General features: G+C 45.0%; 1 protein-coding gene across 1 annotated transcript in view; it reads left to right on the plus strand.

Annotated features, from left to right (window-relative positions):
* LOC130297799 (zinc finger protein 84-like) overlaps nt 1-14,348 on the plus strand; it is a 67,669-nt gene extending 53,321 nt beyond the window's left edge. The window contains 1 exon segment of the mRNA XM_056550730.1: nt 12,599-14,348. Coding sequence (XP_056406705.1) covers nt 12,599-14,148 — 1,550 coding nt within the window. The 3' untranslated portion in view covers nt 14,149-14,348.

A 14,348-nucleotide genomic window follows, 5' to 3' on the forward strand; every position in this document is an offset into this window, starting at 1 on the left:
AATTTCAGCAGGAGCGGCAGGAATCAAACGGTCAGGAGGAATAATAGGCCTAGGCGTGGAGTCCAAAACAATGACGTCAGAGGACCTGGAGAGAGCATCTGCTCTGATGTTCTTGTCTGCTGGACGGAAGTGGATGAAGAAGTTGAACCTAGAAAAGAACAGTGACCACCTTGCCTGGCGGGGGTTCAAACGCTGAGCAGACTGATGGTATAGAAGATTCTTATGGTCGGAGTAGATGCTGACCGGATGAGAAGAACCTTCCAATAAATTTCGCCATTCCTCCAAAGCTAGCTTGATAGCGAAGAGTTCACAATCTACAATGGAGTAATTCCTCTCAGCAAGGAGAGAAGGTCTTAGAGAAGAACCCACAAGTTACAGTCTTGCCCTTGGCATTTTTCTGAGTAAGAACGGCACCTGCTCCAATAGATGAGGCATCAACCTCCAAAGTAAAGGGCCTCTCTTGATCAGGTATTGTAATCATGGGAGCAGAGGCAAACGCAAACTTTAAACGGGAGAAGGCCTCCTCAGCCTCTTGAGGCCAAGACTTATAATTAGAAGCCTTCTTAGTGAGAGCCACAATTGGAGCAACCAAGGACGAAAAATGTGGGATAAATTGACGATAATAGTTAGCGTATCCCAGAAAGCGTTGAATAGCATGTAGGCCCGAAGGACGAGGCCAATCCAACTCTGCAGACAATTTATCTGGATCCATCTGCAGGCCCCGAAGAGAGACAATGTAGCCAAGAAACAGTAGACTAGACTTCTCGAACAGACATTTCTCCAGTTTGCCATAGAGATGATTCTTCCGTAGTCGCTGAAGAACCAGACGAACATGAGTACGATGCTCCTCTAAGTTGGAAGAGAAGATCAGGATGTCATCTAGGTATACGACAACACAGGTAGAGAAGATCACAGAAGATATAATTGACAAACTCTTGAAAAACGGCTGGAGTATTGCAGAGACCAAAAGGCATTACGAGATACTCAAAATGTCCATCACCAGTATCGATTTTGCCGTTTTCCATTCATCTTCCTTGTGGATACGAATGAGGATATACGCTCCACGCAAGTCCAACTTTGAGAAGACCTTGGCACCACGTAGACGGTCAAAAAGTTCTGAGATAAGAGGTAGTGGGTAACTGTTCTTGCCCGTGATTTTTTTAAGTTCCCTGTATTCAATACATGGACGGAGTGAGACATCCTTCTTCCCTACAAAGAAGAAACCAGCTCCAGCAGGAGAAGAGGACTTAAGAATAAATGTATTTTGGAGATTATCCTGGAAATACTCAGCCATGGCTTTGGTCTCAGGAACCAATAGAGGGTATATCCTTCCACGAGGAGGAGTTGTACCAGGCAGAAGAAGTTGTACCAGGCAGAAGATCAATAGGGCAGTCATAAGGACGATATGGAGACTCAGCCTGTTTCTTGCAGAATATATCAGAGAAATCTTGGTAAGGTGGAGGCAGACCAGGTAAAGGAGGAGGACGAGAAACAATTTTTTGACAGAGCTGTCCCCAGCTAATAATTTCTCCAGTTCTCCAATCTAGTTGCGGAGGGTGATGTTGGAGCCAAGGAAGGCCAAGAAGAAGCTCAGAAGTACAGTGAGGCAGTACATAGAATTCAATCTTTTCTTTATGAAAGACACCCACTTGCATGACGAGAGGCTCAGTACAGAATAGCACCTTGCAGTCCAAATTTTGTCCATTAACAGAGGAGATGAACAAAGGCTTGGCAAGCCAAGTAACAGGAAGATGATATTTGTGGATGAAAGAAGCATCAATAGTCACCTGCAGATCCAGAATCCAAAAATGCTGTAGCGCTAAAGGAAGCGAAGACTTGTACAGAAATGGTCAAGCGAGGAGAGGTGGTATTCGCACCTAGGGCACGTAGGAGAGGCGTCCCTTGGTGTGAATACCACCTCTCCTTGCTTGACCATTTCCCGTCTTCAGGGATACAGTGGACGAACAGAACAGTCATTGAGGATGTGCTCCAGGCTAGCACAATACAAACACAAATCCTCACTGCGTTGTCTTGATCTCTCCTATTGCGTAAGATGGGAACGATCCACTTGCATAGCCTCTTCAGCAAGAGGTGCAGGAAACTGTAGAGGAGGACATTGAAACACGGGTGCCAGGCGAGGATATCTCCCTGTTCGAGCAGGTTCCCTCTCTAAGCGCAGTTCTTCCTGCCTCTCAGCAAAACGCACATGAATCCGTGTGGCCAGGGGGTTCATTCAGAGAAGGAGGATTACGTGCAGCCAGGGTATCATTAATCCTGCTAGACAGTCCTTTTCTGAATGTGGCACACAAGGCCTCCTCATTCCATGCTAGTTCTGAGGCTAGAGTGCGGAATTGAACCGCGTAGTCACCAATGGAAGAATTCCCTTGACATAGGTTCAGCAAAGCCGACTCAGCAGAAGAGGCACGTGCGGGTTCCTCAAAGACACAGCGAAATTCTGCCAGAAAATTCGTTAAGTTGGAAGCTACTGGATCACCGTGGTCCCAAAGGGGTGTAGCCAAGGCCAGGGCTTTGCCGTACAGTAGGCTAATGAAAAGGCCACCTTCGCACGTTCCATCAGAAACAGTTCAGACATGAGCTCCAAGTGCATGGAGCACTGTGTAACAAAGCCTCTGCATAACTTGGAATCGCCTCATATTTAGAGGGTAATGGTAGACGTAGCTGGGAGCCAGAAGACACTGCAGGAGCTGGACGAGGGAGTGGGACAGATTGCGGGTGCTGCTGCAAGGCCAAAAGCTGTTGTATCATAGCAGACTGTTGGGTAAGTTGCTGCGCCTGTCGTGCCAGTTGCTGAGAATGACATACCACAACGGAGGGAAGATCTGCGACTTCAGGCAGGTGTACCTCAGCGGGATCCATGGCCGGATCTTACTGTAACATCCCGTTTCAGAAGACAGGACCTCTGGTGGATGTGGATCCGCTGGACCTGTGTGGCAGATGATTCGGGCCATACCAGGGAGCGGAGTCTAAGGTGCCGCTGGTTTTTACCAGAGCCCGCCGCAAAGCGGGATGAACTTGCTGCGGCATACGACAATCAGGTCGCTACCCCTGGCACGACTCGATCACATAGGCGGCTGAGGAGATGCAAGGCACAGGAGGGATAAGGCAGCTCATAGTCTGGATAGCAGAAGGTCAGGGCAGGCAGCACAGTAGCGTAGTCAGGACGTAGCAGGAGGTCAGTAGGCAGGCGGCAGAGGAGCAAGGTCGGGTCACAGAGCACAGATACACAGAAAGACAACTCTCAGGAATGCTTTCTCCCAGGCACAAGGCAACTAAGATCTGGCAGGGAAGTGAGGCGGGTGGAGGAATTTATCAATGAGTCACAGGTGAATTACAATAATGAGCGCACTGGCCCCTTTAAATGTTAAAGCTCTAGCGCGCGCCCTAGGGGACGGGGACACGCGTGCTGGAGCAGAAAGGCAGAGGCGGGGCAGGAGAAGCACCAGGTGGGTGATGGACTGGGGCTCGCATGCGGGCGCATCCCTCGATGTGAGTCCCAGCACCGCCGGCAGCAGCAGGTAACGGGACCATGCGCTCATGGCCAGCGTGTGTGGCCGGAGTGCATAACGTAACAAACCGCGTGGTGAATGGTGTAAATGTAAAAAAATACCAACGTCCAGCACTGCTGATTTCGGTCACTTCTTATACCAAAAATAAATAAATAAAAAATTATCCAATCACAACAAAAATGGTACCTTGATGACCGACCCCGATGACTGATTTATTTTTCAGTTTTGGTCCACCTATTGTTTTTTTGTTTGTTTTTTTGTGAGTGATGTAATTACAATTTGTCCCACAAAAAATAAAAGCCTCATATGGCTGTGTAGGTGGAGGATTAAAGGAGTTATGGAGTTTAAAAGGAGAGAAGCATAAAAAAATAAATAAAAAAAATCCAAAAAGGAAAATTGACCTGTCATTAACCCCTTAAGGACGCAGGACGTACTCAAACGTCCCCTTTTCCGAGTCCTTAAGGACTCAGGACGTTTGAGTACGTCCTGTCAAATCCCGGCCCCCCGCCGCTAGCCGGAGGGGAGCCGGTGCCCGATGCCTGCTGAAATCGTTCAGCAGGCATCGGGGCATATCGCCCAGGGGGGTCATTATGCCCCCCCATGTCGGCGATGGCCGCAGATCGCTGGACAATTCAGTCCAGCGATCTGCGGCAGATTCTGGGTCAATCGGGTCTCCAGTGACCCGGTGACCCGGACTTACAGGCTGTTCGGGGCCGTCTCCGACGGCCCCGAACAGCCAGAGCCTGCAGGGGTGAGGTGGCACTGGTGCCACCTCACGATCGCCCTGATTCGTCGGCCGGATTACCGGCCGACCAATCAGGGCGCCTGCTGCGGGTGTCACTCCCGCAACCCGCTCCGCCCCTCTTCCGGAGGACGTGAGCGGGTGCGGGACGTGCACCCCGGGTGCTGGGGACCCCGATCCCCGGCGTCAATGTTGGGATCGGGGCCCCAGGAGCGACGGCCGCGGCGCAGACGACGAGGGACAGTCCTGTGTGGATCGTTGGAGGTGAGTGACAGCCTCCTGCTGTTGCTTAGCAACAGCTCCCAGCATGCAAAAAGGGCATGCTGGGAGCTGTAGTTATGCAACAGCAGGAGGCAGACCACCACAACTCCCAGCATGCCCTTATGGGCATGCTGGGACTTGTAGTTTTGCAACAGCTGGAGGCACATTTTTTCTATGGAAAAGTGTACCTTCAGCTGTTGTGTAACTACAACTCCCAGCTTGCACCAACAGCTAAAGTGCATGCTGGGAGTTGTAGTGGTGCATCTGCTGGTTGCATAACTACAACTCCCAGCATGCCCGTTGGCTGTCGGTGACTGCTGGGAGTTGTAGTTTTGCAACAGCTGAAGGCACACTGAGTTATGTAGCAAACCAGTGTGTCTCCAGCTGTTGCATAACTACAGTCCCCAGCATCCCCAGCCAAAGTAGTATGCCTCCAGCTGTTGCATAACTACAAGACCCAGCATGCCCTTCCGCTGTCCGTACATGCTGGGGGTTGTAGCTTTTGCAACAGCTGAAGGCACACTGGTTGCAAAACACTGAGTTTGTTACCAAACTCTGTGTTTCACAACCAGTGTGCCTCCAGCTGTTGCAAAACTACAACTCCCAGCATGCACTGATAGACCGTACATGCTGGGAGTTGTAGTTTTGCAACAGCTGGATGTTCCCCCCCCCCCAATGTGAACGTACAGGGTACACTCACATGGGCGGAGGATTACAGTAAGTATCCAGCTGCAAGTTTGAGGTGCGGCAAAATTTCTGCCGCAGCTCAAACTGCCAGCGAGAAACTACTGTGAACCCCCGCCCGTGCGACTGTACCCTAAAAACACTACACTACACTACCACACAATAAAAAGTAAAAAACACTACGTATACACATACCCCTATACAACCCCCCTCCCCAATAAAAATGAAAAACGTCTGGTACGCCACTGTTTCCAAAACGGAGCCTCCAGCGGTTGCAAAACAACTACTCCCAGTATTGCCAGATAGCCACTGACTGTCCAGGCATGCTGGGAGTTTTACAACAGCTGGAGGCACCCTGTTTGGGAATCACTGGCGTAGAATACCCCTATATCCTCCCCTATGCAAGTCCCTAATTTAGGCCTCAAATGCGCATGGCGCTCTCACTTTGGAGCCCTGTCGTATTTCAAGGCAACAGTTTAGGGTCACATATGGAGTATCGCCGTACTCGGGAGAAATTGGGCTTCAAATTTTGGGGGGTATTTTCTGCTTTTACCCTTTTTAAAAATGTAAAATTTTTGGGAAAAGAGGCATTTTAGGTTAAAAAAAAATTATTTTTTTTACATATGCAAAAGTCGTGAAACACCTGTGGGGTATTAAGGTTCACTTAACCCCTTGTTACGTTCCCCGAGGGGTCTAGTTTCCAAAATGGTATGCCATGTTTTTTTTTTTTTGCTGTCCTGGCACCATATGGGCTTCCTAAATGCGGCATGCCCCCAGAGCAAAATTTGCTTTCAAAAAGCCAAATGTGACTCCTTCTCCTCTGAGACCTGTAGTGCACCAGCAGAGCACTTTTCACCCCCATATGGGGCGTTTTCTGAATCGGGAGAAATTGGGCTTCAAATTTTGGGTGGTATTTTCTGCTTTAACCCTTTGTAAAAATGTAAATTTTTTGGGAAACCAAGCATTTTAGGTAAAATTTTTTATTTTTTTTTACATATGCAAAAGTTGTGAAACCCCTGTGGGGTATTAAGGTTCACTTAACCCCTTGTTATGTTCCCCAAGGGGTCTCGTTTCCAAAATGGTATGCCATGTGGGGTTTTTTGCTGTCCTGGCACCATAGGGGCTTCCTAAATGCGGCATGCCCCCAGAGCAAAATTTCCTTCAAAAAAGCCAAATGTGACTCCTTCTCTTCTGAGACCTGTAGTGCGCCAGCAGAGCACTTTTCACCCCCATATGGGGTGTTTTCTGAATCGGGAGAAATTGGGCTTCAAATTTTGGGCGGTATTTTCTGCTTTAACCCTTTGTAAAAATGTAAATTTTTTGGGAAACCAAGCATTTTAGGGAATTTTTTTTTTTTTTTTTTTTACGTATGCAAAAGTTGTGAATCACCTGTGGGGTATTAAGGTTTACTTTACCCCTTGTTATGTTCCCCGAGGGGTCTAGTTTCCAAAATGGTATGCCATGTGTTTTTTGTTGCTGTTCTGGCACCATAGGGGCTTCCTAAATGTGACATGCCCCCCAAAAACCATTTGTCGCTCCTTCCCTTCTGAGCCCTCTACTGCGCCCGCCGAACAATTAACATAGACATATGAGGTATGTGCTTACTCGAGAGAAATTGGGTTTCAAATACAAGTAAAAAATTTCTCCTTTTTACCCCTTGCAAAAATTCAAAAATTGGGTCTACAAAAACATGCGAGTGTAAAAAATGAAGATTGTGAATTTTCTCCTTCACTTTGCTGCTATTCCTGTGAAACACCTAAAGGGTTAAAACGCTGACTGAATGTCATTTTGAATACTTTGGGGGGTGCAGTTTTTATAATGGGGTCATTTATGGGGTATTTCTAATATGAAGGGCCTTCAAATCCACTTCAAACCTGAACTGGTCCCTGAAAAAAAGCGAGTTTCAAAATTTTGTGAAAAATTGGAAAATTGCTGCGGAACTTTGAAGCCCTCTGGTGTCTTCCAAAAGTAAAAACTCATCAATTTTATGATGCAAATATAAAGTAGACATATTGTATATGTGAATAAAAAAAAAATTATTTTGAATATCCATTTTCCTTACAAGCAGAGAGCTTCAAAGTTAGAAAAATGCAAAATTTTCAAATTTTTCATCAAATTTGGGAATTTTTCACCAAGAAAGGATGCAAGTTACCACAAAATTTTACCACTAAGTTAAAGTAGAATATGTCACGAAAAAACAATCTCGGAATCAGATTGATAACTAAAAGCATTCCAGAGTTATTAATGTTTAAAGTGACAGTGGTCAGAATTGCAAAAAATGGCTGAGTCCTTAAGGTGAAAAAGGGCTCAGTCCTTAACCCCTTAAGGACCAGGCCATTTTACACCTCAGGACCAGAGCGTTTTTTGCACATCTGACCACTGTCACTTTAAACATTAATAACTCTGGAATGCTTTTAGTTATCATTCTGATTCCGAGATTGTTTTTTCGTGACATATTCTACTTTAACATAGCGGTAAAATTTTGTGGTAACTTGCATCCTTTCTTGGTGAAAAATCCCAAAATTTGATGAAAAATTTGAAAAATTTGCATTTTTCTAACTTTGAAGCTCTCTGCTTGTAAGGAAAATGGATATTCCAAATAAAAAAAATTTTGATTCACATATACAATATGTCTACTTTATGTTTGCATCATAAAATTGACGTGTTTTTACTTTTGGAAGACACCAGAGGGCTTCAAAGTTCAGCAGCAATTTTCCAATTTTTCACAAAATTTTCAAACTCACTATTTTTCAGGGACCAGTTCAGGTTTGAAGTGGATTTGAAGGGTCTTCATATTAGAAATACCCCACAAATGACCCCATTATAAAAACTGCACCCCCAAAAGTATTCAAAATGACATTCAGTCAGCGTTTTAACCCTTTAGGTGTTTCACAGGAATAGCAACAAAGTGAAGGAGAAAATTCACAATCTTCATTTTTTACACTTGCATGTTCTTGTAGACCCAATTTTTTTATTTTTACAAGGGGTAAAAGGAGAAAATGTATACTTGTATTTGTAGCCCAATTTCTCTCGAGTAAGCACATACCTCGTATGTCTATGTAAAATGTTCGGCGGGCGCAGTAGAGGGCTCAGAAGCGAAGGAGAGACAAGGGGATTTTGGAGAGTACGTTTTTCTGAAATGGTTTTTGGGGGGCATGTTGCATTTAGGAAGCCCCTATGGTGCCAGAACAGCAAAAAAACCTCACATGGCATACCATTTTGGAAACTAGACCCCTTGAGGAACATAACAAGAAATTAAGTGAGCCTTAATACCCCACAGGTGTTTCACGACTTTTGCATATGTAAAAAAAAAATTTTTTTTTTCACTAAAATGTGTGTTTCCCCCCAAATTTCACATTTTTGCAAGGGTTAATAGCAGAAAAGACCCCCCAAAATTTGTAACCCCATCTCTTCTGAGTATGGAAATACCCCATGTGTGGACGTCAAGTGCTCTGCTGGCGCACTACAATGCTCAGAAGAGAAGGAGCGCCGTTGAGCTTTTGGGAAAAAAAATTGTTTGGAATGGAAGTCAGGGGCCATCTGCGTTTACAAAGCCCCCCGTGGTGCCAGAACAGTGGAACCCCCCACATGTGACCCTATTTTGGAAACTACACCCCTCACAGAATTTAATAAGGGGTGCAGTGAGTATTTACACCCCACTGGCGTTTGACAGATCTTTGGAACAGTGGGCTGTGCAAATGAAAAATAAAATTTTTCATATTCACGGACCACTGTTCCAAAAATCTGTCAAACACCTGTGGGGCGTAAATGCTCACTGTACCCCTTATTACATTCCGTGAGGGGTGTAGTTTCCAAAATGGGGTCACATGTGGGTATTTTTTGGGGGGGGGTTTATGTCAGAACCGCTGTAAAATCAGCCACCCCTGTGCAAATCACCAATTTAGACCTCAAATGTACATGGTGCACTCTCACTCCTGAGCCTTGTTGTGCACCCACAAAGCATTTTACACCCACATATGGGGTATTTCTGTACTCAGGAGAAATTGCGTTACAAATTTTGGGTGTCTTTTTTTTCCTTTTAACGCTTGTGAAAATAAAAAGTAAAGGGCAACACCGGCATGTTAGTGTAATTTTTTTTATTTTTTTACACTATCAAGCTGGTGTAGCCCCAACTTTTCCTTTTCCTAAGGGGTAAAAGGAGAAAAAGCCCCCCAAAATTAGTAGTGCAATTTCTCCCGAGTACGGTGATACCCCATATGTGGCCCTAAACTGTTGCCTTGAAATACGACAGGGCTCCAAAGTGAGAGAGCGCCATGCGCATTTGAGGACTAAATTAGGGATTGCACAGGGGTGGACATAGGGGTATTATACGCCAGTGATTCCCAAACAGGGTGCCTCCAGCTGTTGCTAAATTCCCAGCATGCCTGGACAGTCAGTGGCTGTCCGGAAATGCTGGGAGTTGTTGTTTTGCAACAGCTGGAGGCTCCGTTTTGGAAACACTGCCATACAATACGTTTTTCATTTTTATTGGGGGGACAGTGTAAGGGGGTGTATATGTAGTGTTTTACTCTTTATTAGGTGGTAGTGTAGTGTAGTGTAGTGTTTTTAGGGTACATTCGCACTGGCGGGTTACGGTGAGTTTCTCACTAGAAGTTTGAGATACGGCGAAAAATTTGCCGCAGCCCAAACTTGGAGCAGGAAACTTACTGTAAGCCTGCCCGTGTGAATGTACCCTGTACGTTCACATGGGGGGGGGGGGCAAACCTCCAGCTGTTCCAAAACTACAACTCCCAGCATGTACTGACAGACCGTGCATGCTGGGAGTTGTACTTTTGCAACAGCTGGAGGCACACTGGTTGGAAAACCTTCAGTTAGGTTCTGTTACCTAACTCAGTATTTTCTAACCAGTGTGCCTCCAGCTGTTGCAAAACTACAACTCCCAGCATGTACTGATCGCCGAAGGGCATGCTGGGAGATGTAGTTATGCAATAGCTGGAGGTACGCAACTACAACTCCCAGCATGCCGAGACAGCTGATTGCTGTTTGGACATGCTGGGATTTGCAGTTTTGCATCTGTTGGGCTACAGTTTTAGAGACCACTGCAAAGTGATCTCCAAACTGTGGACCTCCAGCTGTTGCAAAACTACAATTCCCAGCATGCCCTGACAGCAAACAGTTGTTTGAGCATGCTAGGAGTTGTAGTTTTGCAAGATCTGGAGGGCTACAGTTTAGGGACCACTATATAGTGGTCTCAAACTGTAGCCCTCCAGCTGTTGCAAAACTACATATTCCAGCATGCCCAAACAGCAGTCTGGGCATGCTGGGAGTTGTAGTTTTGCAACATCTGGAGGGCTACAGTTAGAGACCACTGTATAATGGTCTCAAACTGTACCCTCCAGATGTTGCTTGGCAACTCACCGGCTTCCGTCGGATCCAGCCGCACGTCATCGCCGCCCGCCGATCTCCGTCGCCTGCAGCCTCCGACGCCCGCCCGGATCGGTAAGTGGATCTTCGGCGCCGGTCCCCGTCGTTTCCCCGTCCTGCCCCGCCTATTGTGGGAGGGCAGGACGGGGAAAACGAAAGTAAACCCCCCCGCCCCCGATCTGCTATTGGTGGTCGCGTCTAGACCACCAATAGCAGGGATAGGAGGGGTGGCACCCGTGCCACCTCACTCCTATCGCTTCAGGGGGATCGTGGGTGTCTTAGACACCCGCGATCCCCCTTACATTGCGGGTCACCGGGTCACTATAGACCCGTAATGACCCGGAATCGCGCAAATCGCAAGTGTGAATTCACTTGCGATTTGCCGCGATCGCCGACATGGGGGGGTCTGATGACCCCCCTGGTCATTTGCACGGGATGCCTGCTGAATGATTTCAGCAGCCATCCCGCTCCGATCCCCGCCCGGCGCACGGCGAGGACTAGAACTGACCATGACGTAAATGTACGTCCCTGGTCCTTAAGACCCAGGGTGTCGGGACGTACCGTTACGTCATGGGTCCTGTAGGGGTTAAGGACCCGAAGTTTTTCCGTTTTTGCGTTTACGTTTTTTCCTCCTTACTTTTAAAAAATCATAACTCTTTCAATTTTACACCTAAAAATAGGGACCTATAACACTGCGTTTTTTCCTCCTTACTTTTAAAAAATCATAATTCTTTCAATTTTACACCTAAAAATAGGGACCTATAACACTGCTCCCATAGGGACCTATAACACTGCACACACTGATCTCTTATACTGATCATTGTTATCCCATAGGGACCTATAACACTGCACACACTGATCTCTTATACTGATCATTGTTATCCCATAGGGACCTATAACACTGCACACACTGATCTCTTATACTGATCATTGTTATCCCATAGGGACCTATAACACTGCACACACTGATCTCTTATACTGATCATTGTTATCCCATAGGGACCTATAACACTGCACACACTGATCATTGTTATCCCATAGGGACCTATAACACTGCACACACTGATCATTGTTATCCCATAGGGACCTATAACACTGCACACACTGATCTCTTATACTGATCATTGTTATCCCATAGGGACCTATAACACTGCACACACTGATCTCTTATACTGATCATTGTTATCCCATAGGGACCTATAACACTGCACACACTGATCATTGTTATCCCATAGGGACCTATAACACTGCACACACTGATCATTGTTATCCCATAGGGACCTATAACACTGCACACACTGATCTCTTATACTGATCATTGTTATCCCATAGGGGGCTATAACACTGCACACACTGATCTTTATCATTGATCACTGGTTTCTCATAGGAAACCAGTGATCGATGATTCTGCCGCTTGACTGCTCATGTCTGGATCTCAGGCACTGAGCAGTCATTCGGCGATCAGACAGCGAGGAGGCAGGTAGGGACCCTCCAGCTGTCCTGTAAGCTGTTCGGGATGCCGCGATTTTGCCACGGCGATCCCGAACAGCTCCCTTAGCTAACCAGCATAGTTTCACTTTCTCTTTAGACACGCCGTTCAACTTTGTGGGGCAGCAGAGTACCCCTTTAAATAACGCATCCTTGTGGTGTTTGATGGGTGATTGATCTTCTTAAAGCCTGCTGTAACTATAAAGAAGTAGTGACTTCGGTCGTTGAACCTGGAGATATTAGTGGAGAATAAGAGACAAGAGATGGACCAGTGATTTATGGGGAAACCGGGAACAGGGAGGAGGGGAAAGGTTATCATGGAGACATTACAGGCATTGGGTTTGTAGTGTAGCGTTTGGAATATGCTGGACTTTGTAGTGCCACCAATATTGTTTTGACAGAACAGACGGTAGTGATGTTGAAAATTCGAGTATCATTCTGCACTTATAAAGTTGCATAATTAAATAAATAAATAACATAATAATTATATAATCTGTTTTATCCTTGACAGATGACTGTACCGGGAGATCAGAGGAGAATCTTATATCTTCATATTATAAAGCAGATGATGATATCACACAAGATACATATGAAGAACATTCCATTATCCCAGATACACCCTCAGCCCTTCACAGCCAAGATCTGTCATCTCATCCTGTTATACAAGTCCTGTCCACTGATCCATCACAGGCTGGTAAACAAAATAAATGTAACAGAGGAAGTATTGAGCATCAAAAAGTTCTCATAGGGGAGAATCCATTTACATGTTCAGAATGTGGGAAATGTATTACTCTGGAATCACATAATGTTACACATCAGAAAATTCACACAGGAGAGAAGCTATTGCAATGCCTAGAATGTGGGAAATGTTTTTCACGTAAAGCACATCTTCTCCGACATCAAAAAACTCACACAGGCGAGAAACCATATTCATGCTCAGAATGTGGGAAATGTTTTACTCAGAAATCGTCACTTGTTATGCATCAAAGAATTCACACCAGGAAGAAGCCATTTTCATGTTCAGAATGTAAACATTGTTTTACCAAGAAGTCAAGTCTTGTTGAACATCAAAAGATTCACACAGGGGAGAAGCCATTTTCATGTTCAGAATGTGGAAAATGTTTCTCTCGGAAAACACATGTTGTTGAACATCTAAGAACTCACACAGGAGAGAAGCCCTTTCCATGTTCAGAATGTGGGAAATGTTTTACTCAGAAATCAAATTATGTTGAACATCAAAAAACTCACAATGGTGAGAAGCCATTTTCATGTTCTGAATGTGGAAAATGTTTTACTCAGAAGTCATATCTTGTTAAGCATCAAAGAAATCACACAGGGGATAAGCCATTTTCATGTTCAGAATGTGGAAAATGTTTTACCAAAAAGTCGAGACTTATGGAACATCAAAATACTCACACAGGGGAGAAGCCATTTTCATGTTCAGAATGTGGGAAATGTTTTACTAGGAAATCATATCTTGTTCAACATCAAATAACTCACACAGGGGAGAAGCCATTTTCATGTTCAGAATGTGGGAAATGTTTTACCCGAAAATCACTAGTTGTGGAACATTTAAGAACTCACACAGGAGAGAAGCCATTTTCATGTTCAGAATGCGGTAAATGTTTTACTCAGAAATCAAATTTCGTTGAACATCTAAGAAGTCACACAGGGGAGAAGCCATTTTCATGTTCAGAATGTGGAAAATGTTTTACTCAGAAATCAAATTTTATTAAACATCTAAGAACTCACACAGGAGAGAAGCCCTTTTCATGTACGGAATGTGGGAAATGTTTTACTCGGAAATCAGTTCTTTTTGAACATCTAAGAACTCACACAGGAGAGAAGCCATTTTCATGCTCAGAATGTGGGAAATGTTTTACTCACAAGTCAAATTTTGTTGAACATCAAAAAACTCACACAGGGTAGAAGCCATTTTCATGTTCAGAATGTGGGAAATGTTTTAATGACAAATTAACACTTATTCAACATCTCAGAACCCATACTGGAGAGAAGCCATTTTATGCACAGAATGTGGATAATGTTATACCCAGAAATTAAAACTTATTGGACATCAAAAAGTTAACATGGGAGGAGCCAATATGGAGCACTAAATAATGTTTGAAAAATATCTGCAAATACCATAAATCTCTGTTATCCAAAAAGCAAATCGGTTCCAGATAACATGCCTACGCGTTAACATTGTACATAGAATATTTGGTGTGTGTATAGTTTGGAAAATAAATCCTACTGCAGTTGAA

Source organism: Hyla sarda, chromosome 1 (assembly GCF_029499605.1).
Source record: "Hyla sarda isolate aHylSar1 chromosome 1, aHylSar1.hap1, whole genome shotgun sequence".
In the NCBI taxonomy this organism is placed as follows: Eukaryota; Metazoa; Chordata; class Amphibia; order Anura; family Hylidae; genus Hyla; species Hyla sarda.